Source organism: Leptonychotes weddellii, chromosome 10 (genome assembly GCF_054177405.1).
Source record: "Leptonychotes weddellii isolate Sample4059 chromosome 10, ASM5417740v2, whole genome shotgun sequence".
Taxonomy (NCBI): domain Eukaryota; kingdom Metazoa; phylum Chordata; class Mammalia; order Carnivora; family Phocidae; genus Leptonychotes; species Leptonychotes weddellii.
This window is the reverse complement of record NC_138378.1, coordinates 104,245,376-104,272,964: the sequence shown is the minus strand read 5'-3', so window position 1 is coordinate 104,272,964 and position 27,589 is coordinate 104,245,376. Positions and strand designations below refer to the sequence as shown.

The following is a 27,589-nucleotide window of genomic DNA, read 5'->3' as shown; positions in this document are numbered from 1 at the left end:
CCATGGGAGCAGCTGCCTCTGGAAAACACATAAAAGCCCCTGTGTGATTTAAGGCCCCCCAATCCATCTCAGGCTCTAGTTGTGGAGTGTTTAAAGGCCCATAGATCCTAAGCCACCCCCCTGGCTACCAGTGTCACCTAAACCCACTCTTTATTCTATCCATCCCCTAAGCAAGACTGGATCTTGATGTCCTTGTGCCCCAGCCCTCAGATTGGACATGTTTCCTCATGCAGTCCCTGACTCAGTCTCCCCTGGATCCCATCCGTAGACCCTGCCCCAAGTTCTGCCTCAGTCTCCCGGCCTTCCAAGAGCTGTTTTCCTGCCCTGGTACTCCCACCCCTCCACTCCCAATTTCCCCTTCCCTCTGGTGCTCCTACAGCTGGGTGCTTGGGCATCCTCTTTCCTCGGGGTGCTGACAATCTTCCGGGGAGAGAAAACGCGCTCCTATTGCAGTGCCGCTCCGGGGGATGTGTCCACTAAATTATTCACACGGCCTGTGGCGCTCGTTCAGAGGCTGTGCACCCTGGTGGACCAACGCTGACCTACTTTGTACATTCTAAGGAAGGTAGCGGTTGATTCGCTTTAAGCATATGGGTTTATAATTGAATAATAATCCTAAGGAAAGGCTCACCCGAGTGATTAGCCTAGAGAGAAAGAGAGATCAAGCTGCATCTTTTTGTTCTTATCTGACAGATCCGTGGGGCCTCGAACTCTGCACCCCCTGAGCTATTGCGTGCCTGTCAATTTGGCAGCCGCAGTCAGGGCTGGGAAAACAAAACAGTTGAAAGCCTGGCTTTTCCGAGAGCATCTGGGTCTCCATTGTACTGGGTCTAAAGGGATTTCTCTAGCACTTTAACAAACGCTTTGCCTGCTTTCAGAGGCTGTGGCAGGCTCTGCCTGGCTCCCCGGGCTCTGCATCCCGTGCTCACAGCCGGGCCCTTGATCCTCCTCCCCGCCTCCTCACACCCTCCCAACCTGCAGGCCCTGCCCTCCCCAGGCCCAGAACCTGGGTTTCTTGGAAGCAAAGCGCCAAGACCACCGGCTTGTTAATAATGCAGACCCCATTGAAGAAGGAGGTTATCTCCCGCGGGGAGGCAGGGGGCGGGAGGGAGGAGGGAGACCAAGTAACACCAACTGTGTTTATAAAGGTCCGGGATTTCAGTTGGGTCACGAGGTCTTTTATTATTATTCTGCTTAACGTACTTATGAGTTATATTTATTCTCTTGTGTGGAGCTAATGTTACCTAATAAAGAATGTTAATGCAAGCTCTGGAGCTCCACCCCACCAATGGCCCTCCGCTGCGCTCTGGGAAGATCAGAATCAGGCTTTTTAACCTATAGGCACAGCCCCTTCACTAAGATGTTGATAGAGGGGGCAGGCATGGGCAATGGGGAAAAGCTTCCTAGATGCCTTTTCTGCCTCCCGCTCCTCCAAAAATATATTAAGAACCACCATCTCGGCCAGTGGTTTTCAACCCTTGGAAACAAATTACATTAGAACAACTTGGGGAGAGGCGCCTGGGTGGCTCAGTTGTGTAAGCGTCTGCCTTCTCGGCTCAGATCATGATCCCAGTGTCCTGGGATCGAGCCCCGAATCGGGCTTTCTGCTGAGTGGGGAGTCTGCTTCTCCCTCTCCCACTGCCCCTCCCCCTAGTCTCTCTCTCTCTCTCAAATAAATAAATAAAATCTTAAAAAAAAAAAGAACGACTTGGGGAATTTTTTTAAGACACCAGTATCCAGGGCCCATGCCACATCAGTGAAATCTGTATCTCTAGGTCTGTCTCTTCCCCCATCAGTATTTTTTTTAAGATTTATTTATTTATTTTAGAGAGGGTGCAAGCGGGGGGAGGGGCTGAGGGAGAGAGAGAATCCCAAGCAGATAACCCTGCTGAGCACAGAGCCTGACGGGGTCGATCCCATGACCCTGAGATCATGACCTGAGCTAAAACCAAGAGCCGGCCAACCAACCGACTGAGCCACCCAGGTGCCCCTCCATCAGTATTTTTTTTTTAAAGCATCCCTGATGATTCTAACATTGGCAGGGGGATTAATAAGGAACTTGAAAAGTTCCACTCTTGAAAAGCACGTTGTCCTGGCTGTGACTCCTGCAGGTCTGACCCTCACCTTATGTGTCAGGCTGACATCTGAATCCCCTTTGAAAGCTCAGGCCTGCTTTGCCTTGCCCTTGCCAGTCTTATTTATTTGCTTCTCTCCTTCTATTCACATGCCTGGGTCCGGTCAGTGGGCTCCCAAATCCCAGCCTGGGTCCAAGAACCCCTGACTTGCTAGATTTCCCTGGCCCTGTGTTCTCCCCTCCTGTCTGTGTCCCACCGACATCATCAGGGAGTGAGAAGTTGGCCATGGTAGAGGTGTCATCAAACGGAAGTCCGGCTGGGTCTGTCCCTCTTCTTTGAGGGTCCAGAGATTCCCTCTCGTTTGTGCCAGGACCATCTGTCACAGAGACATGCTCCCATTAACTCAAAATCAGTATCAGCAGGACATCTATTCTTCCCTACAAGGGAAGCCAAATCCAAGAAGAGTGCTTGGCCAATAGGTTTGGACAGCCTGTGACATCCCGCCCCCAGTGGAGGGTCCTGACCCTCCCTTGCCTTCTCTCACTGCAGACGCCTGGGCCCTGTCTGGCAGAGTCCTGAGATTGGACAGGCTAGGACATAAATAAATTCCCTTTGGTGTCCGGCCTGCCAACATCCTTACCGAGGAATCCATTTATCCATTGCGCAGACTGTTTTTCTACTTTGCCTTTGAAATTTGCTCTTTTGGAATTAAAACTTTAAATGCTGGTCACTTCCTTTTTTTTTTTTTTTCTTCCTTTCTTGACTCAGTACCCTGTTTCTGTTTGGTTCTGGCCAAAATGTCTTTCCAGTCTTTTAGCTCTGCAGTAACACTTCCTGCTTATCAGGACCCAGACTCATAGGGTCTTGCTTTTTTTTTTTTTTTTTTTTTAAGTAGGCTCCATGCCCAGCATGGAGATCAGGTCTGAGATCATGACCTGAGCCGAGACCAGGAGCCGGATGCTTAACCAACTGAGCCACCCGGACGCCCCTATGGTCTTGCTTATTAATGTTCCCAAGTTCACTTGTGTCTTCATTCCTGTAAAAAGCTGGAAGGGACCTTATAAATCGAGTTCCACCCTCCCACTGATGGAAAATGAATGAGTTGCCCCAAGTCCCAGCATTATTTGGACCAGAATGCAGGTTTCTCAGTCTGAGGGTCTTTTCACCATGCCACTCGGGGGCTCTGCTGAAACCCCAGAGCAGGATAGTCAGCCCTTTCAGACAGCCTGTGACCTCTTGGTGGGTGCCTTGACACGATGGCTCTACACTTGCCTGGACCAGATGAAGTCATCCCAGAACTGACATGCACTGGGCAGACAGTGGAGCGAGCTCTTTGCCTCCCTGCCATGGTGGCTTTAGCAGACACCACTCGTCCTTGGAGGAGTAACATCCTTCTTAGTTTTCGCCCTTTACAAATGGGTGTTGTAGGGATTAAATGAGGATGCGTGAAAAACGCTTCGCCCCATGCCCGGCACAGAGTACGCCTACGATCAATGTCGGTCCCCAGGCTGTGACGACCCGCGTCCACCCTAGGCCCACCCTTGGCTCTGTCTGCAGGCTCTTAGATCCACCCACTTCGACTTTGCAATGAAATTGTTCTACTGTCCCATCTAGTGCCCAGGCTGCCTCTGTGTCCCTGGCTTTGCCAGCAGGCCACCCTAACAGATTCTCTCAGAATCCACCCTCCTCCCGGCTTGTTTCCGGGGCCAGCTGCTGCCACACCATGCCTGTCCTTCCTGCGGAGCTGCCACCCTTCTGGTGTGGCTGTGCTAGTGGGGATCCACACAGCTGGGCTCCGCTCCCCTTTCGGAATCCCCGCAGTCCCACTGAAGATCTCCGTGAGTGCCTCATGAAGTGGCTTCCCCTTCCAAGCCACCTGGAGGTCGTCCCTTCTGCCTCTCCCAGTGGGACCCGGCACCTGCGCAGGGTTGTATTCGTCTTCTGCTGCTTCAGGACAAATTCAGACAATACCCACATGCTAGCTCCCAGTTCTGTAGGTCAGAAGTCTGGGCACAGTGTGACTGGGCTCTCTGCTCAGGGTCTCACAAGGATACAGTCAACGTGTTGGCTGGGCTGCTTTCTCATCCGGAGTTCAGAGTCCTCCGCCAAGCTCACGTGCTTGTGGCAGAATTCGGTTGCTTGACGCTCGAGTGCTGAGGTCCCCGATTCCCTGCTGGCTATCAGCTGAGGGCCCATCTCAGCTCCTTGAGGCTGCCACCATTCCTCGCCATGTGCCCCCTCCATCGTCAAAGCCAGCCACAGAGACTCTTTCACTTTGAATCCCTCGGACTTAGAATCTCTTTTGCCAGAAAGAACCCTGTCCCTTTAGGAGCTCACCTGATGAGCCTCAGGTCCGCTGAGATCATCTCCCTTTCTTAAAGTCAACTGTGCCATATAACAAAACACATGGGTGATGGTGCCCCATCTTATTCCCAGGACCCCTTCCATACTCCTGGAGGGGACTGTATGGGGCGTGGTTCACTGGGAGTCATCTGCCTACCATTGGGCTGGGGGGATCCCAAGCAGAACCATGGCCATCCTATAGACATTTTGCCCTGGTCCATCTCCACTCCACCAGTTTTGCTTCAACTACTTAAATCTTTTGAAGGCTCCATATTTACATATTTTAAATTAAAAATCACCTTGGCCACCCTTCACTTCACAGCTCTCTGCGCCTCGTGTCGTGCTCCTGCTTGAGAACCTGCCGCGACTCCCTGTTGTCTAAGATGTCAAGTTGGGATTTCTGGATCTTCACCCTGGGCAGCTCCCCATCTGACCTTGCCTCTCCCTCCAGTCCTCATTCCCAACACATGCACATGTATCAGCAAGAGGGTTTTCTCTCCCGGTGAATGTCCCACGCTCCCCGCTGCTATCCCTTCCCACCATCCGAGGAACCCTTCAAGGCCTACCAAGCCCACATCATGTTCTCCCTCCAGCTAATTCAGATCCAGGATCCCGCTTTCTCCTCCCCAGCTGAAATAATTTGTCTTCTTGGGGCTTTCAGATTGTTTCCTGTGTAGTTTGTCTTTCAGCTAAATTGAAGAGTATTTGTGGGGCAGAGACCACAATTTATATTTAACTCATGACCCACCATAGACCCACATAGCTTGAAACATAGAGTAGATGTTCAAGAAACACATGAATGTCAGCACAGTGTGGTGGTGATGAGCACAGACTGGAGTATACCATTAGAATCTGAATTGTAGCTCCATATTGACTGTGTGATTTGAACAAATTAATCTCTCTCTGTCTCTCAATCTCTTCTCTGGGAAATGGAGATTATAAGAGTATTTTATGTGTGTTAATCAAGTTACTATCTGTTAAGAACTTAAAATAATACTATCTGTAAAGAACTTAAAATAGCACTATATGAGGGTCCATTAAATCAATCAATCAATCACTTGATCGTGCTACCAACCCCTGGAAAATACATTTGCACAGTTTCCTCATGAGCCTACATATTAAACTGTTAGGCATCAAATGGGAACTAAAAAGTTTGATTCTGTTCCTACTGTTAGGTCGACTATGTGTGTTTTAGATTTCAAATGGAGTCTAATAGTAATGGTGACGAATTCTAGATAATTTTCTCTCTTCTCTCTTTCTCTTAAAAGCAGAAATAGCCAGTCATAAACTCTGCAGGCATCAGGAGCTATTTAAAGATGTCCTGCTTCGGGCGCCTGGGTGGCTCAGTTGATTAAGCGACTGCCTTCGGCTCAGGTCATGATCCTGGAGTCCCGGGATCGAGTCCCGCATCAGGCTCCCTGCTCAGTGGGGAGTCTGCTTCTCCCTCTGACCCTCCTCCCTCTCCTGCTCTCTGTCTCTCATTCTCTCTCTCTCAAATAAATAAATAAAATCTTTAAAAACAAACAAACAAAAAAAGATGTCCTGCTTCAAATCAGTTACCTTGCTTAACAATACCTTGCTGGCAACTTTCATTCTGCACCTACATTAATTGGTCAGGCAAAATGTAGGCCAGGTTGACCCTTCTTAGAATAAATGTAAGAGGAGATCTATTGTTTCTTATAAATTTTACATCTAGTATTGGAAAAAAATCTCCTATGGTGACCAAGCAGCTCCTCAATTTCTAGAATAGTGTTTGCAAAGAATTTATCTATATAGAGATTATCGCATCTTAAAACCTTTGGTTCAAGAATAGAAATAAACGCCCCCTTCTATGATCCCAAACATACTGGAAACCTTTCATATCTCGTACAAGAAGTTCTGCTTTTATATTCTCATCCTTTGGGGTTTAAAAAAAGAAAATAAAGAAAAAAAATACATGTGTTGCATGTATATTTCAGTGATACATATAGTACATGAACGATATATTTTTCTTTCTTTTCTTTCTCCTTTTTCTTTTCTTAAAGCCTGCATATTTTTTAATAGTTCAAGAAATATTTGAACATAGCCTTATGGAAAGTCTCAAAAATCTTAATTGTAAATATCTCTTTTCCCAGACCTTGCTGTAGTTGCCTCTGATGTGAGGTTATCATAGTCTTATGTTGAGTGTAAGGTGCACGTCTTAGAATGATGCCCTGACTGACAGGTAGGAATGTGTGTAGATGCCGAATCTTTTCCCTTGGTGGTTTTAGCCTCGTGATTCCTTTAAGTGATCAGTGCAGCCAAGCACATTTTTTCTCCTTCTGATCCTTTTTTATTTCTTATTAATTAAAAATTAGGAGCTATAATGATCCTTAGTGACTATACGAATTCAAAACTATGGGCCAACTATAGGGCACCTGGGTGGCTCAGTCGTTAAGCGTCTGCCTTCGGCTCGGGTCATGATCCCAGGGTCCTGGGATCGAGCCCTGCATCGGGCTCCCTGCTCGACAGGAAGCCTGCTTCTCCCCCTCCCACTCCCCTTGCTTGTGCTCCTGCTCTCGCTGTCTCTCTCTCTGTCAAGTAAATAAATAAAAATCTTTAAAAAAAAAAAAACTATGGGGCAACTATAATAAGAACTTTCTCACTGATCAGTTTTTTCTCTCATACTCACACATGTTCATACACTTTCACATTCTCGCACATGCTCAATCACACACACAATTTTAGAGCTGGAAGTACCACTAAAGATTAATGAATCCAGCCCCGATCCATAAATAACTTTCGTGTTTAGATTTGAACTCGCCACAGTATTCTCAATTAATATTTAGAAATAAAATTAGGGGCGCCTGCGTGGCTCAGTCAGTTAAGCGTCTGCCTTTTGTTCAGGTCATGATCCTGGGGTCCTGGGATCAAGCCCCACATCCGGCTCCTGCTCAACGGGGAGTCTGCTTCTCCCTCTCCCACTCCCTCGCCCTGCTCCTTCTCTCTCTGACTCTCTCTCTCTCAAATAAATAAAATCTTTTTAAAAAATTAAACAATATATGTTGGTGAACTTTATTTTGGGGAGGAGTATGAATAGAATGAAGAAGGTCATGATTAGGCAACCTAGGAAACCACCCTTTTTTTGTTTTAATCCGTGTATTTTTTTTTTCTCAACAAATTGATTAAGGTATAATTGACATACAATAAGTCACGCATTTTTAAAGCATATATTTTGAGGGGCACCTGACTGGCTCAGTTGGTGGAGCATGCAACTCTTGATCTCAAGGATGTGAGTTCGAGGCTCACGTTGTGTGTAGACATTACTTAAAAAGATAAAATCTTAAAGTGTACAGTTTGATCCATTTTGAAATATATATATACTGTGAAGCCATCACCATTAATATAATAAACATATTCATCACCCCCAAAAGTTTTTTTGTGTCCCTTGTCATCCTTCTCTGCCCCTGATAACCACTGATCTGTTTTCTGGTACAATAGATTAGTTTGCATTTTCCAACATTTTTATATAAATGGAATAATCCAGTATGTATTCCTTTTTTGGCCCAGTTTCTTCCACTCAGCATTATTAAGTTTTTGGTTATTGTAGATAAAGCTACTAGGAACATTTAGGTACAAGTATTTGTGCAGATGTATTCTTATTCCCCTTACATAATTACCTAAGAATGGAATGTCTAGGTCATATGGTAGATGTATACCTTTACAGTAAGACTTGAAAGCAGGTAGTGTAAGTCCTCCAGCTTTGTTAATCTTTTTTTTAAAAGATTTTATTTATTTATTTGGCCGGGGCCGGGGGGCAAGCAGTGGGGAGGGGCAAAGGGAGAGGAGAGAGAACATCTCAAGCCGACTCACAACCCTGAGATCAGGACCTGAGCCGAAATCAAGAGTCAGATGTTCAACCAAATGAGCCACCCAGGTCCCCCTGTTGTTTTTCAAATTTGTTTTAGCTATTTTGTCTTTGGGAGCAAACTTTTTTCAGTACAGGCTACGAACTGAAAACTTAAGAGAACTGTAAACTGAGTGCATTAACCAAATTCTTGATAAATATTCTCTGCCCTTAGCATGGTCCCTTTCTGCTAGCTAAAAGTTAAGACTTTTCTTTAAAATTTTCTCAAGTTATTTGGAGCGGGGGCGGGGGGAAGATACGAGTGTGTGTGTGTGTGTGCGCGCGTGTGTATGTGTTAAAAGAAACTTTGTTGGGTGTTGGGGGTCGAGGGGAGGGCCTCGAGGATGTTGTCTTCCATGAAGCTGGGCTACACACTGATGTGGACGTACTGTCTTCACGTGATGTGTATCTTACTGAACAGTGAACTGTGAGGACGTCATGGGGAAGAGTCCATCCTGCCCCCTCTCTGCCTTACGACTAGTCAGTGGCGAATAGGGGTAGGCTGGGGCATGTTGAGGGACCTAGAGGAAGATAAAGGTTTTGTGGACTGGAATTCTAACCACTGAGCCATTGCCACCCTCTCCTGGTTCCTCTGTCAGGTTTCCATTCTCTTTGGTATCCCTTGTTACCACCAGGCTTGGGCTGTGGCTGTGATTTCTCTTCTGGGTCAGTGCCCTGAGTCACTTGCCAGGCTTAAGATACTCTAGAACTCTAGAACTCTAGAACTCATGTTTGGGAGAGCACGCTAGCTCCGAATCTCTACGCCCTAGACATAGTGGCCCATCAAAGAGTATATTTTTCCTGCTGTGTGGAAAATACAGGGTTCAGAATGGAGCATATTGAGCCTCTGATGGGCTCTGGGATCCCCGGCCCCCAGGTGGCTCCTGGTGGCTCAGTGGCTCTGCACAGGACCTGCAGATGAGCTTCTGTCCCCTGCCTCCTATGAGAGTGGTGTAGGGAGCTGTCCAGGCCTATTTGTCAGAGCACCTGTATATCCATTATTCACTTTTTTGATCTTTAAAGCCCCCCTTGGACAGGTCTTATTATTATCTTATTATCTTTTCTTTTTCCAGGTGGGGAAACTGAGTCTCATAAAGTGAAATACTTGCCATTTTAATCAGTGCAGGGACAGGTCTGCCTGCCTCCCAGCCTTGACTCCAGCCCCATTCCTGGGCGCCTTGTATCCAGGGAGGCCCCAGGGCCACCTCCCTCGGCAGTTTTGTTGATGATATTGTTATCACTTAGCTTTGGGACAAACACGTGGACTCGCCGATGTCAGGGTAGACCAGGGCAGGAGAGCAAGTTGGGTTACATGTGGTGTATTTCTGGATGGTTGATAAATCCCTCTTCTCTGGCATCTGTGGGCAGCCTGGGCTTTTAATAAAGACGGTCGTGCCCTGCTTGCCTGTTAACTTTCCCGCTTTGGGATTAGAAGGGGCTTTGCTAAGGAGGAGGATGACAAAGGGCCCCTCTGTGCGGCTCTATTTTAGAATGGTTTCCCCAGGCCCCTTGGCTTCTTAGAAGCTGGCAGCCACTTTCTCTCCGCCACATAACTCCCTTTGAGGATCATCTCCAGTCTCCATGGCAACTGCATGTCGGGAGATAGCCTGCTCTGTGCTGTGGCTTTGTATTAAACACAATGAATTTAAATTGGATGCTCGGCAGTGAAGATAATCATTCTGGGTTAGAGAGAAGCCTGGAGCTCCTCATTTCACAATTTTGGATGTTGGCACAATTCTCAGATTTAGCCCTGTAATTCAAGCTCTAGCCACACCTACCCCTCTGTTTCTAAACTGCAGTTAGGTCCAGTTTCACTTGGGCTTTTCTCCGTTGTGTCACAGAGGAATCTTGGAAACACGGAGCCCCTCAGTCAGGCCAGGACTATCCTGAGCTCTAGAAGGGGCAGCATGTACTATAAAGGAAACGTGGGGGCTCTAGAAGCAGATGGACCCTCATTCAGTCTGGCTGTGCGATTTCCTCTGAGTCCATTTTCTTATCTATCAAAGGAGAAGAGTAACCTCTACCCTATAGAATCATTTTTAAAAAAATTTAATGTGCTAAAATAGAACATAACATTTACCATTTTAGCCATTTTTAAGTGTACAGGTCAGTGACATTAAGTACATACACAATGTCGCTGCAATAATTCATCTCCAGGGGCGGGCGCCTGGGTGACTCAGTCGGTTAAGCGTCTGCCTTCAGCTCAGGTCATGATCCTGGGGTCCTAGGACTGAGTCCTGCGTCAGGCTCTGTACTCAGCCAGAAGTGTGCTTCTCTCTCTCTCTCTCTCAAATAAAATCTTTAAAAAAAATCCATCTCCAGAATTTTTTTTTAAAGATTTTGTTTATTTATTTGACATAGACACAGTGAGAGAGAGAACACAAGCAGGGGGAGTGGGAGAGGGAGAAGCAGGCTTCCCGCGGAGCAGGGAGCCCGATGCGCGGGGCTCGATCCCAGGACCCTGGGACCATGACCTGAGCCGAAGGCAGATGCTTAACGACTGAGCCACCCAGGCGCCCCATCTACAGAATTTTTTTATCTTAACTAGCTGAAACTCAGTACCCATTAAATATGACTTCCCCATTCCCGCCCCCAGCCCCAGGCAGCCACCATTCCACTTTTTGTCACTGTGAACTTGACTACCCTAGGTACCTCATCTATGTGGATTCTTACAGTATTTGTTCATTTGTGATTGGCTTATTTCATTGAGCATAATGTTCTCAAAGTTTCAACTACGTTATAACATGGCTCAGAATTTCCTTCATTTTTAAGGCTGGATAACATTCATATATACCACAATGTGTTTATCTATCTGTGCATCACCAGACCCTTGGGTTGCTTCCACCTTTTGGCTGTTAGAATAATGCTGCTATGGACACATATATCTGTTTGAATCCTTGCTCTCAATCACAGACAGACTCATTTTGAGGATCACACAGGATAAGAAATGTTAAGAATACTGCACGTAGGGATGCCTGGGCGGCTCAGTCGTTAAGCGTCTGCCTTCGGCTCAGGTCATGATCCCAGGGTCCTGGGATCGAGCCCCACATCGGGCTCCCTGCTCGGTGGGAAGCCTGCTTCTCCCTCTCCCACTGCCCCTGCTTGTGTTCCCTCTCTCGCTGTGTCTCTCTCTGTCAAATAAAAATAAATAAAATCTTTAAAAAAAAATGAACACTGCACGTAGTAGGCCATCCGTCAGTGTGAACCCCACTCCTGAAAGTGCGTGCAGCCCCGGGGGTTAACTGCCACAGCGACCTGCTGTTTTCAGTGTCAGTGATGTCACTTGCTCCGGAGCAAGCTGCTTCTCAGTCCCTGCAACGCGCCCATCTGCCATGCCTGGGAATTATCACAATTCATTCCAGGGTTTAAAGGAAATGTCTTAACCGTGAAAATGTGCATCGTCTCACGCATGCTTTAACATTCCCCCTCCAGTTGGTATTCATGTATTCCTCGTTCCAGAAGCGAGAGAATGTTAGGGCTGATGTATATACTTCCTTATCAGTTGTCTATTTTAAGTATTCCCTCTAGGAGCCCTGAAGCGGGGCGAGATCACCCCAGGCTCTGAGGTTCTGGGCTTAGTTACTATTTCATAGGTATCAGATGTGTTCTTAGCATTACAGAAGAGAATGGGATTTGGAGTAAAAATATCTAGCCCCCAGTCTTGGCCCAGCTCTAAGACACCGAGGTAGGCAAACCGCTGTCCCACGTGGTGGTCGTGGTTGATGAGGGGAGGACTCTGCTGTGCAGCTGACCCACTCCTAGAGCACTCCATGCATCGAGGGAGAGAGGGACCAGGTCCTTGGGCTGGGGCGCAGCCCTCCAGGAGATTCTCTCTGGGTGTAGTTTCATCCAAAGCCCCTGGAGTAGGGGTGACTCTCTGCAGCCTTGGGCGCCTCCAGGGATGAGAACCCCAGAGCTCAGGAACAATCATCCTTCCCTGCGGGGTCCTCTGAAATTAGAGGTTCTGCCGCCAGCACCGCCAAGCGAGCAGCCCCCCAAGAGAATCGGCTAGCACCCCTTTGTACTTAGGAATTTGAGACAGAAGGGAAGGAGGAGGAGAGCTCTTGCCAGCCTCCTGACCTGGGTGTGACCCAGCTGCTCCAAGCAGCAGAGCAGCAGGGCCCAGGGCCGTTGGGCTGACGGGAGGAGGGGAGGTGAGGATTTGGCATGGAGTCTCAGACCTTTCTCTGCCTTCTCTGCAGTGCTGCTGCTGGGGGCGCTGTGTGTGCCCGGAGTCTACCTTTTGAGCTGATGTCAGGGCTTCAGGAGCAGATGCGTTTGTTCACTGTCCCTGAGACCCCAAAACTGCCCTGGTTTGTTCACTCCTGGGGAGGGGGCGCTTAGGCCTCTGGGGGGGGGCGGGCAACTTAACCTCTAGGGTAGTTCCCCTCTTCTTGAAGCCGTTGAGCCAGGGAGTTTCGTGCCTTGGTAGGAGGGTTTGCTCGGCTTCCATAACCCCGTTCCAGACTGGTCTAACTCCTAGACCTTGGCTCTTCTTGGCTCTTCTTCCCAGTGTTCTTCCTAATCTTATCTCCATCTTAATCCTCTCCCACGTGCTGCCTCTCAGAGCCCTATCCCACATCACCTCCTCCGACTCACCTTGTCCCCCTGGGTGACCTGTTAGCGATGACTCCCACGGTCATAGCTACAGCCTGGGCACCCCTGTGTGCCTCCCCCAGATGCAGCCGTCCACCACAACCCTGCTCCCCTCCCAGGGATCCCACATTCCAGGAATGGCACCCCCATCCTCTCAAGCTGGAGCTCGCTCGCCCAAGACCACAGGACTCAGCGATACAGCCAGAAGTCGGATCCAGGTCTGCCAGGCTCCAGAGTTCGGGCTTCTCTCACCGGAGAGCCCGCCTCCACACACTGCTAACAAGCATAAAAATGCAAATGTCACCCTAAGCCCCAACCAAACCCTGGGCCAGCCCTGAGATGCCTCCCCCTTTATTGCTGTGCTGGATCTCTGCCCGGACCCTTTTGTGGGCCAGCCCTGCCCCACCCCCCCGGGCTCCCCACTCCCTCAGCTCTCCCGGGCTGCTTCCCCTGCCCCTGCTGCCAGCTTCCCTGGCCCCTCATGATGGCATGTTGATTCTAGCCCTCTCTAGTTGATTCTGCATGCAACTCCCGTAGGAGTGTTGGCTCAGCGCCACACTCCTCTAGTTTTTCCAAACCTTGCCCCTGGGAATTTGACTCCATTTCCTGTTTTGCTAAGAGGTCTGGGACCAAGGGTCCGGGGACCCTCTGATCATCTCCTCCTTTCTCGATTCCCTACCGCTCTTGAGTGGATGGGAAGAGGGGTCCCTCCCAGCCTAATAGATACAAGGATCAACCCTCAGTTTCCTCATCGGAGCAATGGGGACAGTAATGTACCTCTTTCACAGGGTCATTGTTAGAGTTAAAGGGGCACAGAGCACGTGCTCAGGGGGTGTTGGTTATCATTAGTGATGTTCATCTCCACTTGGATGTCCCTCAGTGGGCTCTGTCTTAAGACGAACAAAAACTCCCTTCCCTCTCCTCATACTGTTTTTTCAGCCACACAAGCATGAAACCTCCCTCATCATTTACATCACCTCCCCTTCTAGCATCAAACCTGGCTGTTACCGCTTCTTCCGGGAAACAGCTTTCACGTTTGTCCCTTCCATCCCCGGCCCCAAATTCAGGGCCATGACACTGCAGTGGGCACTCCATGGTCAGAGTATCGGCAGTCAGACTTCATCTTCTTCCCCTGCCCTGCAGCCTGCCGTGACTACAGACCTGTCCAGGGCTGGGGGTGGGGCAGCATCCTCCTATAAACCCCGCACTCCCTCAGCGCCCTCAGGACCACCGCCTCCTCAGGACACAAGTTGCTAAACTTTGCTGACCCGCTGGAATCCAGGTTCAGCAGGGTCCTCACAGTCTGGTCCTAACTAGACCTGCCTCGGCCCAAACCAAACAGGTCTACTGTCTGTCCTCCAGCTGTGCCCCCGACTTTGCCCACACTATCATGCCCACCTTCCAGCTCTTAGCCTGCCTACCTAGTATATCCTTCCCTTCCTTTGGCCTTTTGCACTTGATGCTGCCACCAAAACAAATACTACTTTTTTTTTTTTTTTTAAGATTTTATTTATTTATTTGAGAGAGAGCATGAGCAGCGGGAGGGGCAAAAGGAGGGAGAGGGAAAAGCAGACTCCCCGCTGAGCAGGAAGCCCGCCCAGGACCCCAGGATCACGACCAGGACCCCAGGATCATGACCTGAGCCGAAGACAGACTGACTGAGCCACCCAGGCGCCCCAAGAGGAATGTTACTTTTGATGCCTTGTACTCTCACACTACTTTGAAATCATCTCTATTACAAATGAACTTTTTTCTTGTCCTGTTTGCCAACCACATTTCTTGCTTCTTCTGGAGCATCTGATAGGTGTCCAAGAGGGCACGTAGTGTATGTATTAATGCTACCTACAAATTATATACTTACTGGCCATAAACACTACTTATTAGGCTCCTACTATGTGCAGGCACTGTGCTAAGTGTTTTACATACATTTTCTCATCTAATTAGAGTAACCCCATGGATATATATTATCTTCATTTTACAAATGAGGAAATGGAGCTCAGAGATAAACAACTTGCCCAAGTTCTTACAAGTAAGTGATGGGACTAGGATTTAAACCTGGATCTGCCTGCCTTAAAGTCCGATTCTTGTCCTAATACTATTTTGCCTTTTTTTTTTTTTAAAGATTTTATTTATTTATTTATTTGACAGAGAGAGATAGCGAGAGAAGGAACACAAGCAGGGGGAGTGGGAGAGGGAGAAGCAGGCTTCCCGCCGAGCGGGGAGCCCGATGCGGGGCTCGATCCCAGGACCCTGGGATCATGACCTGAGCCGAAGGCAGATGCTTAATGACTGAGCCACCCAGGCGCCCCTATTTTGCCTCTTAATATGCCTGTACATGGCAGCCAGGGTAAGTGTGGGGAAAATGTCCTTTTCCCAAAATATATTGTGGATTGAAGGTTGCCTGTTTCCTCTGCAGAAAATTCAAAGAATGAAATGTGAGTTTTAGATAGGGTAATGCTTAGAGTAAGAGCATTGCAAGGTCAGACGTGGGACCAGGCCCCCCCCAGATGGTGTGGGAGAGGCTGTGGACACAGAAGGCGGGAGTGGAAAGTGAAAGGAAGTTTGGGAGTGCAATTAATTGCAAATGTACAATTTAGAGAAAACCAGTCAGCTGCAGGATGAGCTCCACAGGCTGTAAATTACAGGTCAAGAGAAGGCTTGAGAGCTGTCTGCAGCCACGGGGACAGAAAGGGTAGCCCCAGGGAACTGATCACACATCAATCGGATGCCCTGCAGAAAAGCTAGGGGGTTTTTTGGTTTGGGTTTTGTTTTTTCAGAGAAAAGAGGCATTTGATAAAAAGGGGTGGGGGCAACTGCAAAAGAGACTGGAGCAGTGGTCAGTGCTCTAGAGGCCTGGAAGGGAATTGTCAGAGAAAGAGTCAGTGTCCCGAGCCCCCCAGTGTGAGCTGGCTGAGTTGGTGAAGCTCAGTGTAAACCTGTAAGAGCTGGATCACCCTCGATCAGGCAAGTGTAGCTAATAAAAATGTGGTACTCCTTGTTCAAAAATTATGAAGAATTTTAAGATGATGACAGCAAAACATTAAATACCAAGCAGAGAGCCTCTCTACATGCAAGGCACGGTGGGACCCCTCAGGCCACGAAAGATACGGACTGAGTGCCAGGCATGGTTCTAAGCACCATGCATGTGTCATCTCACTTGATGAAATGCTCAGGTTCTTCTTTTGGAGAGCTTCTCAAGTCCGAAGACATGGTGGTGCTTAAGTGCTGGCTTTGCAGAGGGCCCATAAGCAGCTGACAGATCCCTGATGGTGAAGGAAGTTACTCAGAGCAAGAGAGAAACCACCGAGCTAGTGATTTTTTTTCTCTCGTACTTTGGGAGATTGTGAATAAAAGATAGAAGATCATTTTAATGTGCAAAGAAGAAGAACTGGTTCAGCACTTCCATGAGAGACAGATCTAGCTGAACCAGTGCTGCCTTTTTCAGCTGCTTCAGTGAATGTAGAAATGTTTGCATCGCGGGACGCCTGGGTGGCTCATTCGTTAAGCGTCTGCCTTCGGCTCAGGTCATGATCCCAGGGTCCTGGGATCGAGTCCCACGTCGGGCTCCCTGCTCCACGGGAAGCCTGCTTCTCCCTCTCCCACTCCCCCTGCTTGTGTTCCCTCTCTCGCTGTGTCTCTGTCAAAATAAATAAATAAAATCTTTAAAAAAAAAAAAAAAGAAATGTTTGCATCGCGTTCACTAGTCAACAAAACACATCCAAATACTTATTTGACTCTCCATGCTGGAGCAGTCCCTCTTTAAAGACTGAGTTGCCCTTGATCTAGAGGTCTAGGCAAAAGCAGATCCTGCTTTTCTGATTCCAGTCACCTCCCCGAAAACAAATCCCCTTTTCTATGCGAAGTATAGAGCGTTCTATACACTGCAGGAAGCCCCTCCCCCTTCCCCAGTGAAAAGCCCCTCGGATTAGCTCTGGCCCAACTGCCTTCTCAACAGCAGAGCACAAAGTTTGTGCCTTGACCTATTGGTTCAGCCTTGGAACAAGCTTCTTCTTTGGGAGAAGGGTTGCGGGGCAGGAAGTGGTGTGGAATTGGAAGATAAAAATCTGATGAACTTCTGAAGCATAAAGGCGAGCTTTCTATCAGGTTTAAGTTGAGTTTCAGTACAAGTTCTGGCCAAGTGTGTGCCTGGAAAGTGGGTCATAAAATGGATTACCATTAAGTATACTGGGTTTTATTAGGAAACAAATGGAGGTGAGCATTACTGAACGTCAAGTAATTCCAGATTTACCCAGCAGAATATCACAAATGTCAAAAACAAATAACAGTAACCCTTTGAAATACTCAGGTTATGTTTCATCTCCTGCCAAATGTGTATCACGATGCTGAGTCTGTTGGTTAAACAAATGGTCCCAATATCCATATTAACTTAATAGAGATGTGAAGTCCCACATTCACAATAAAAACAAATGCCACATACTCAGTGGGGGGTGGACAGCAGTTTACGTAAAAACTTAAGGACCTGTGTTGGTAAATGGGCAGCTGTGGTCAGCCACGAGGCTCCGCGAGACCCCGGTAAATTGGCTGTTCCTTGGGCCAGGCCGGTAAAATTGGAAGTGCGCATGCGCCGCGAAGCTACACAGCCACTTCCTGATATCCTATACACTGAACGTGGGGACTGTTCGTGTGTGAGCGGGAATACTCACGCACCATGTGTGGTGGTAAACGTCCATGAACTCGGAATTGAGTATCTACGTGGAGGAGTATTCATACAGTTAATTAAAGTGAATGAAATAGATCTTAAAGATGTTGAGTTTTGGGGCGCCTAGCTGGCTCAGTCGTTAGGCGTCTGCCTTCGGCACAGGTCATGATCCCAGGGTCCTGGGCTTCTCCCTCTCCCACTCCCCCTGCTTGTGTTCCCTCTCTCGCTGTCTGTCAAATAAAATCTTAAAAAAAAAAAAAAGTTGAGTTTTTTTAAAAAGCAAGTTGCAAAAAGGTATGGAACAATCCAATACCATTTGTGTAAATTTTTTAAATTCACAAAGCAAACATAGTCAAAGCCTAAGAACATAGATGGGAGCAATTTATATCAACCTCAAGGGAGAGGGATGGAGAACAGGATGGAGGGCTTTGTTTGGATTGCTTGTATTCCATTTTTTTAAATGTTTTTTAAAAAAACAGCAGAAAGTATTAAATCTGTTATGTTTGACTAGTGGTGGGCTCATGCCTATGTGTTGTATTATTTTCTATACTTTTTTTTTTAAAGACTTTATTTGACAGAGAGAGACACAGCGACAGCAGGAATACAAGCAGGGGGAGTGGGAGAGGGAGAAGCCGGCTCCCTGCTGAGCAGGGAGCCCGATGCGGGGCTCCATCCCAGGACCCCAGGATCATGACCTGAGCCGAAGGCAGACGCTTAACGACTGAGCCACCGAGGCACCCCTATTTTCTATACTTATACTGTATGTTTGAATTGTTTTATAACTTTAAAAGAAAGTATTTTGAACACATAAGCATGGTTAACTAAATTTTTTTAAGGATTTATTTATTTGAGAGAGAGAGTGCAAGTACGTGGGATGGGGGGAGCGGGGAGGGGCAGCGGGAGAAGAAGAGAGAGAATCTCAAGCAGACTCCCTGCTGAGCAGGAAGCCCCATGGGGCTTGATCCCAGGACCCTGAGATCATGACCTGAGCTGAAACCAAGAGTCAGACTCCTAACCGACTGAGCCACCCAGGCGCCTCACGTGGTTCACTAAATGTTAAATATTTAGCCTCCTCTAAATTTATGTTTAAAAAGGATATTATAAATAAAGTAATATAGTCTATTAAATAGATTTCAGAAAACTAGAAAAAAAATAAATAACTCAGACTCTCATCACTCAAAACAGTCCTTGTTAATATTTTGGTCTATTTCCTCCCATGTTTTTCCTTGTGTGGGTGCCTGTGTGTTTAAACATACTTCTCAGCATCTTGGGTACACATATTGAATTCTGCCTTTTTCACTCATTATAGTATCACCCTTTTTCCATGTTATGACTTAGACTCCATGAATATCATTTCTGTTGACTTCCATTAAACATCGTCCACAGCTTGCTCAACCAACACCATCTTTGCATAAAACCAGGAACGTTCAGCAGTCACACAGCCCCGTGTTCGTAAACATAATCCCTTTGAAAGCCTCAGGAACGGGATTGGGTCATGCCCTCTGTTGATTTCTAAAGGCTGTTTTGTGTGGGATGACAGTAAAAAGGTCTGTCACATCTGTGATATCACACTCCCAGGAAGACAGAGCTTGTCGGCATTCGTCCCGTGGGTTGGAACTGTACATATTTTCAAAGCCAGCTCTGTATATCTTGCCTGACAGGAAACAAGTGCTCGAACATCCTTGTACATCCAGCATCTGGTCTGGATTCCTGAGCCTGCAGCTGGGGGAGTATTTGCTGATCCTGTTAAACTCTTGTTTTGAGGCCGGAGGTTATAGCAGAAATAATTATTCCAGATATTTATGTGCCCCTTCCCAGCTTGCAGGTGCTCTCACATCCATTGCCACTAGATCATCTCTGGGCCCCCAGGAGGTGAGGTGCAGAGCGGGCACACAGCTGGCCCTGGATTCCAGCCAGTAAGTGGGAAAGTCAGCACCACCGTCCTGGGACACCTACCAGAACTCTTCAGTTACTGTCCTTACACTCAGGCAAGAGGGGCCATGTCTGCCCAGAGCCCATTGTCCTCTTCTAGACTCAGGATCCCTGGAATTCCCTAACAAATGGTCCTGAGCACTTCCAGGACCTATGCAAGCTTGAATCCGTCCTCTTGGGGGCCAGACTACCAGTGTGTGCACGCCTGGGTCCAAGGGCAGCATTTTGCAGGGAGTGAGCAGATCTTAGACCTGCAGGCTGCAGGATGAACCCCAGGGTCAGGGGTGTGAGAGCTGGGGGCAGGTGCAAAGGCTGAAGGCCAACATCCCCTGCAATGTAGCTCAGAGCTACAAGGACTCCCAAGAGCTCTAAATTCAGGCCTGGCCTTCTCAGCCATATATTTGTCAGAGTAGTAGGAGGATAGAATGTATTCTGTGTAACAGCTTGATCTGTAACTTTTAACCATTTTAGAGATTCATCACATGGACCTCCTTTTCTACTCTTGCTCTGGGACCCACAGATCTTAAGAAGAGTCTTGGCTCTCTTATCATACTGTGCTGTTTCCAGGTCCCCCTTTTTCTATCCAAGGCCACACACATACTGAGGGGAGTGCAAAGGAAAGCAATCTAGAACCAATAAAACAAGTGTATAAAATAAATAAAACAATTTAGTGTATAAATTCCCAATATCCGACACACCCCATGTCCACGTGTAAAGGCAAGAAATGCATTTCAGGGCAGAATAGAGTACAACCACCTGCTGCAAGGATGAATCAGCCTGGCAGATCCAGCCGGATCACAAATAGAAGCCAACTAGTAAAGCTACAATCTGCTGCTCTTCCCCTTCTCTCATTTCCCTGCCCCCTCACCCCCATCCCGGTTCCCCCTTTGTGTACCGCAGAACTACCGCCCTCTGTTGGTTGTTTTAAGCCATGCAAGAAGTGGGACCCCTGACATCTTGACAACATGGAGACTTTTCTCCCTGGCCAAGTCAGGGTCAGCGTGGAAAATCTGTGTTGCAAGAGTTTTCATTTTAATTGTTGTTTGGCCACAGAACTGAATTTTTTTTCAGTTCCCCATTCCCCAGCAATATTTCTGATTTGTGATCAAGGATCTGACTGACTAGAGGAGCATGAAATCATCAAGACAATTTCATTGTCCTGTTTTTCTCCCCTAACGGAGATAAACAGCCAAAGTCTGGATAATTAAACACACATTAGGACAGACTTCACTCCGTCCATTTTATCGGAGGTGTTTCACTTGACTTTCCCAGCTATCCAGCAAGGAAGCTAATTTCGGTAAAGCTTAGAGAGGTTAAGTAGCTATTATAGTAGCTATTATAGGTAAAGCATGTCAGACAGGTTAAGTAATGTGGCTGAGGTTATCCAGCTGGGAGGTGGCGAGTGGGGACTCAAATTTTGGCCCAAGTTGAAGGACAGGTTTTGTCCAAACTTTTACTCATTGGAAAAAGAGAGTCAACTTCTATTAGAGCACTCACAGAGTAGTGGAGCCCTCTCTTAATTATTCTGTTTTGATGAAGTTTTGTTTGGAAACAACACATTAGCCTGGAACAGCCTTTAGTCAATGCTAGTTCTGGAAGCTTGTGCAGGTCACCCAACCAAACTGGTTTAAAAAAAAGTATGTGTGGGGGAGGTGGATCTTTAATACAGATTTGGTAATTATTCCTGGAGGTATGCTTTTTTTTTTTTTTATTACAAGTAGGCTTTTTAAAGATATCTCTTGAAGTGGTATCTTGTGGAGATTGTGAATAGGATAATTTTTCATTGATAAATCATACAGGGACCTAAAAAGTGCTCTATCTCAAACAAGATAAATGGAAATGAACTTAATGTGCTTGGAAAAACTGAAGACAAAAACCCCCATGTGGAAGGTGCATATGAAAACTCTGAATAAAATTGTTTCATGAAGGGGCGCCTCGGTGGCTCAGTTGGTTAAGCGTCCGCCTTCGGGTCAGGTCATGGTCCCGGGGTCCTGGGAGTCCTGGGATCGAGCCCCGCATCGGGCTCCCTGCTCAGTGGGGAGCCTGCTTCTCCCTCTGCCCCTCCCCGAAGCTTGTGCTCTCTATCAAATAAATAAAAAATATTTTAAATAAGTAAATAAAATTGTTTCATGAAATACGAGAGAATAAAACAAAATGACATCCAAATTAACATTTGCTTCGTTAGGATTTAAATACGTCTGGGTGACTAAATAAATATTATAAATAGACACATTACATTGAGCATTTGGTTGCGTCATCTACATACTCCAGTTGGCCAGAATCATTGGGGGTGGGGGCAGTCTGCTCTTTGGGAAGGAGAGGCTGGCCTCAGGCTCCAGTAACACACGAAGTGGTTTTTCCAAAGCACCGAGCCACACTCCGAGACAAGGAAGAAGCAGGTTTGTGTGCTGGATCCACAGTGGGGGTGAAGGTTACACACTGGGTCCTGCATGTCCGGCTCCTTACAGTTTCCCAAGCGTTGCTGCACTGGGGACTCACAGCCTCTTGCTTGATAGGGTCTGTGGTTGGCCCCCCCGTGTCTCCCTGCATCGGCGACTCCGGTGTGGGAAGGGATGTGACAAGACTGCTCTTCCTGTCCCCTGCAGGCGGCGCTAGTCGGAGGAACCACCATGGTCATCGGCCACGTCCTGCCTGATAAGGAGACCTCCCTGGTGGACGCCTACGAGAAGTGCCGGGGTCTGGCTGACCCCAAGGTCTGCTGTGACTACGCCCTGCACGTGGGGATCACCTGGTGGGCACCCAAGGTAACAGTGCTGGCTGGAATCCCAAAAGAAGAATGAAAGCTCTCTGAGGCAGAGGGGCAGTCTGGTCGGAGCCGGCTAGGTTGGGGTGCTCTCCCACAGGTGTGGGACCCCCCCACCATCCTAGCCCCCCCCAAATGCCAAAAGAAAAAAAAAAACCACAGGATTCCACAAGGGGGTGAGAAGGCCTGTTCTTAATTTAAAGGGCCAGTTTTCCATCAGACACAGAAGGCCTAAGACAGAGGTGTAGGGAGCTCTGAATGCTTGCTCAGCCCACAGCAGCATCTCTCGATGGCAGCGGCACCTAAAGGGGCTGCTGCTGAGTAGTGAGCAAAAGTCAGGCTCCAAGGGTCGTGTTGTTTCATGCTGGAAGGGACAGCATGGCCCTGAGGGCTCAGAACAGAACAGAGGGTGCTGTCCTGGCTCAGTGCTGCCTGGAACAAATGGACAGGGCCCCTTCTTCCCTCTGGGGGCCCAGCCCCCACTCTGAGAGCCCGGAGGCTGCTCCTGGCGCATGGCTGAGGCTGCCTCCCACGGAGCCATTTCTCACTTCAGCCTTTGTGGCCTTCACTTCTGGCTTTCCTGTCCTCCCACTGCCCCAGGCCCCAGGCCCACACCCCGATTCCCACCTCCTTGCTCCTCCTAAAAAACAGATAGACAGGCGTTTAGATTTTGCTTCATTTCTGGAGTTTTACTGCTTATTACCCCAGGGAAGCAGGCTGGGTGTTCGTTCTTTCCTCAATTCTGTATTAATCACCATGTGCCGGTTCTTGTGTGGGTGCCCTAGAATCATAAAAAGAAACGAGCACTGGGCTGCCGGGCTGGCTCCGTTGGTAGAGCATGCGGCTCTTGATCTCAAGGCCGTGAGTTCAAACTCCACATTGGTCATGGAGTCTACTTTAAAAAAACAAAACAAGGGGCGCCTGGGTGGCTCAGTCTCGTTAAGCGTCTGCCTTCGGCTTGGGTCATGATCCCAGGGTCCTGGGATCGAGCCCCACATCGGGCTCCCTGCTCAGCGGAGAGCCTGCTTCTCCCTCTCCCACTCCCCCTGCTTGTGTTCCCTCTCTCGCTGTGTCTCTCTGTCAAATAAATAAATAAAATCTTTTAAAAAAAAAAAACAAGCATTAAGACATTTTACAAAACCCTTCAGCTGTGGAGCCTGGCCTAAAGGGCCTGACTCCCTTCTCAGATGGTAATTAAAAGCCTCGTGTACTTCTGCCCTTGGTTTTTAGCTGCGAGTGTGGGGCTCACCCAGTCTCCTCCGTTACTTCCGACCTGGTCCTGAGGAAAGGCCTCAGAGCCCCCCAAGCCTCACACCATGAAGACCTCCCTCCTGGTATTGGGAAAAGGCGCAGACCACCCTGAATGTCAGCCAGCCCCTACCACAAGTGGGGGTTTTGTTTATTTGGACACCCTCCTGGGTGGACGACCCTACCCCAAGCTTCTCTATTCCCTCCCCCTCGAGTTGGCCTGGAATAGAGTGTCCATTCCGATTCTCAGCCACACTGAGGCCAGGCCAGCCATCCCTAGGTCCCCGGAGGTTGTGGGAACTTCCATGCCTCTAGAATTTCAGATTCTTTTTTGTTATTATCAAAAAATTTCTTTGTAACTATAGATTTTAAAAACAGAAAAGAAGCCCATCATCTGGTCACCCCCCAACACAACCACTATTGTTTTAGCTTATTTCCTTCCAGTCTGTTTTTCACAGGTGCTTTTTACATAGTAACTCTTTCATTTAAGTGGGAGCATTTTTTATTTGGCTGCATGGTCTTCATGGAGATAAACTTCAAGTTATTTTCCTATTGTCAGACCAATGTTGCTTCCATTTTCTCATCCCAGTTTCCAGTTTACGTCCTAATAATGTTGGAATGAATCTTCTTATTCACATAGCTTTATTCACATTCCTAAATTAGATTTTTCCCAGGGTCTCAGGATTTTTTTTTTTTTTTAGATTTTATTTTTAGGTAATCTTCATGCCCAACCTGGGGCTCGAACCCACAACCCCAAGATCAAGAGTTGCATGCTTCACTGACTGAGCCAGCCAGGCGCCCCCAGTCTCTGGATTTTTAGCATTATTGTGCCTTCTTTGTAACGCCACTTCCATTATGGGGGCTGGGGGCACAAGCCGTGGGAATAAAAGCTGTTAGTGCATTCACCAAGAAGGCTGCCTTGGAGTCAGAAACACAGGACAAGCCTCTGGGATAGCAGAAACGTGCCTGGACAGTAACAATATAGGCTATATTTGTGTCACGCTTGACAAATTACCAAGTAGTTCTGCGTCCGTTTGCTCATGTAACCATACAGCTGCCTGTGGGAGGAAAATGAGATACTGCGAGGTGGCGGGTGGTCATACAGTCACTCCACCGACTGGCCCAAATCCCCTCCATCCTGGGCCAGCATCCGCCAGCCCGCCTCTTGAACATCTGTACTCACGAGGCATTGCCTTTGCATTTTGCTCTCCAGGTGAAAGCAGAAATGGAGACACTGGTAAGGGAGAAGGGTGTCAACTCGTTCCAGATGTTCATGACCTACAAAGACTTGTACATGCTTCGGGACAGTGAGCTGTACCAAGTGTTACACGCTTGCAAGGACATTGGAGCGATCCCCCGAGTCCATGCTGAGAATGGGGAGCTCGTGGCCGAGGCAAGGCAATAGAGAATATTGGAAAGGGGGGAGGCTGGGGCGCCAGTACAAACAGTTCTTAGGGGGATTCCTGACCCCCCATCACCCATCCCACAATTTTGTTCAGAGAAAATAAGTTATAAAAGAAAGTGTGAGATGTTGACACCCCAGATGACAAATCTGAGTCAGAAAATCCAAACTTTTCTACTGTCTATGAAACAAAAAAATCTCTTTACAGTCCAGAATGGTGTCTGAGTCTTAGATAATGATGTCTTAGTTCTACTGATAGGGTATTTAAATTCCATTATAGCAAAAGAATTTAGAGCACCTCTAAAAATATTTTTAATGAGATTTGGCATCGGGATAAATCAGAGTCAGCTCTCTGCTTTCCTGTTACCCGCCCCCGACCCCCAAAAGAGCTGAGATATTATTAACAATCTCCTCACTGGTAGATGAGCCCCTTTTCACGCCTGGAAATTAAATAGGATACTTGGGAACGGTTAATCTAGGTGTTGCTGGAAGCTAGAGATTTGACTAGACTTTCAGTGGGGGCAATTCTGACTTTCAGACCGATTGTCTTGGATGTCCCAAGCCTGTTGGCTAATTACAGAACTGTAATTTTAAGAGGAAAAAATATGTTCAATCCTTATGAAGTGAAACTCAAGAGAGACTTACTGCAAGGGAGCCCTGTACTGATTCTGCCCTCTTTGGAAGATGAATACTACAGAAGTGAGAAAAGTAGCAAGCCTATTGGAATGGGCTACGTCCGGCATATTTTAGTGTCCCTGGGGTTTCTGATTTTCTTATATCTGTATGGTTCTCTCAGTTTTCTGTCTTTTATTCAGGGTGCCAAGGAGGCGCTAGATTTGGGTATCACAGGCCCAGAAGGAATCGAGATCAGCCGCCCAGAGGAGGTGAGGAAAACTTTCTGTCTCTTGTCAGCTTTTTTCCTATGGATTCATAGAATCTTTAGGATAGAAGAGACATCAGTAAATATAAGTTGTGTATTATCGCTTTCTCCATGGGTGAAATTCTCATCTGAAGCTTCTCAGAGAACACCCTCCTCCCTGCTGAGGTTGACATGGCCTTAAGCTTCTTTGGGAAAGACTGTATGGGGGAAACCAGACCCACCCAATTTGATTCTGATTTCAGGGATCCGAGGGAGACAACGTGAGGACAGCGGGAATTGCTTTCCCCAAAATTGAATGGGGGGCGGGGGGGTGGGGGGGAGACAGAGTGAAAGTGCCTTCAGGTGTTAGAAGAACTTCTAGACTATAAGCCAGTGATTCAGCATTTTCTGAATGACATCCCTTTGAGCACCTGAGGAAAACTTTGGACCCTTCCCACCAGAAACCAGAGGCACACCCATGTCTGTGCTCTCTGCCCCTTACTACCCCATGACCCACAGCGATGGTAATGAAAAGCCCTGCCGTCCTTCTAACCTGTGGTTTTATCCTTGCTCAGTGCTGCAGGGCGTCCACACACATCCCCGATAGTCCCCCTCCCTGCTGGAGAATTCTCCGGAGGGACCACATTGGACTTCTTGTCCCGTGATCCTATTCAGACATCCTCCACCATTCGTGAGGAAAAAGCTATTTTCCATTTCTTCAAAGCCTTCAGTGCAGGGTGGTGGCTGCATGTCCCTGAGGGACGAGGAGCCAGAGACAGGATGTGAGGGCACTGCCATCAGACAGACAAGGCCCTGGGTGTCTGTGAGAATGGGAGTGGGCGGGTGAGCACAGGACTGGGCTTTGCTCAGTGATAGGAGGGCAAAAGCAAGGCTTTGACTATAGGATATTAATAGCATGAGTCATCACTGTCATGGTCTAGTGGTTAAAGGCTCCACGCCAGGGGAGATTTTGCTCTCCGCAGGACCTTTGGCAACACCTAGCGATGTTTTCGGTTCTCCCACCTGGGGGTGGCACTGCTGGCCTCTAGTGGGTAGGGGTGAGGGATGCTGCTTCTGGATCCTACGGTGCCCAGACAGCCCCCACCATGAAGAATTACCTGACTCAGAACGTCCACAGTGCCAAGGTTCAGAAACCCTGGTCTGGGTTAATTTCCACTTTGGTATTAGTGAGCATCGTTCCTTTGCTACCGTGCTGAGGTGGCTGTGGAGAGAAGACACCAGAAAACACGGAGAGATGGGAATCTAGGTTTCCGTTTGCTTTTGTTTTGTTGCCTTTTACTTAAGGCCTGAGTAGCATCCAGCGAGGATATGCCTGGTGCTAAGTTCTCCGATTGCCTCAGGGGGAGCAGAGTGGTTGGAGCTTGGTGCTCTTGGGATGCAGCCCCTGTGGGTACAGTGGACCCTTCCAGCTCTGTGTTGAATATTCCAGAACTTTCTACAAAGTGGGCTCTTGAGCAGATGTGGGCTTGCTTGGGAGAGATGGTAAAGCTTGTTTTCTTCCGGTACTTTGTTTCTAACAGTTGGAAGCTGAAGCCACTCACCGAGTTATCACCATTGCAAACAGGGTAAGTAGACCCCGACTTGCCCTCAACCCATTCTTGACTCTGGGATCAGAAGCCAGACTCTTCAGTCTGCACGGCGGGGTCCCATTCTGCCCTGGCTGCCAGCACCATGCCTGACTTGCAGGAACCCAGAACCGTTGGCTGGGTGAATGTTGTTATTCCCACAGACCTGGTGCCTAGGTCCTTCCTGCCAGCTCTCTATTCCACCCCCTTGAGCTTGCTGAGTCTGGCTTCACTGCTCAGGTGGAAATGGCTCCCATGG

General features: G+C 48.0%; 1 protein-coding gene across 2 annotated transcripts in view; it reads left to right on the top strand.

The window, feature by feature from the left end:
- DPYSL5 (dihydropyrimidinase like 5) overlaps positions 1–27,589 on the top strand; it is a 91,859-nt gene that overhangs the window by 42,395 nt on the left and 21,875 nt on the right. For both annotated transcript variants that reach the window (XM_081797075.1, XM_081797076.1), the window contains exons 3-6: positions 22,078–22,236; positions 24,697–24,876; positions 25,701–25,769; positions 27,286–27,330. In XM_081797075.1, coding sequence (XP_081653201.1) covers positions 22,078–22,236; positions 24,697–24,876; positions 25,701–25,769; positions 27,286–27,330 — 453 coding nt within the window. The remainder of the gene's footprint in view (positions 1–22,077; positions 22,237–24,696; positions 24,877–25,700; positions 25,770–27,285; positions 27,331–27,589) is intronic.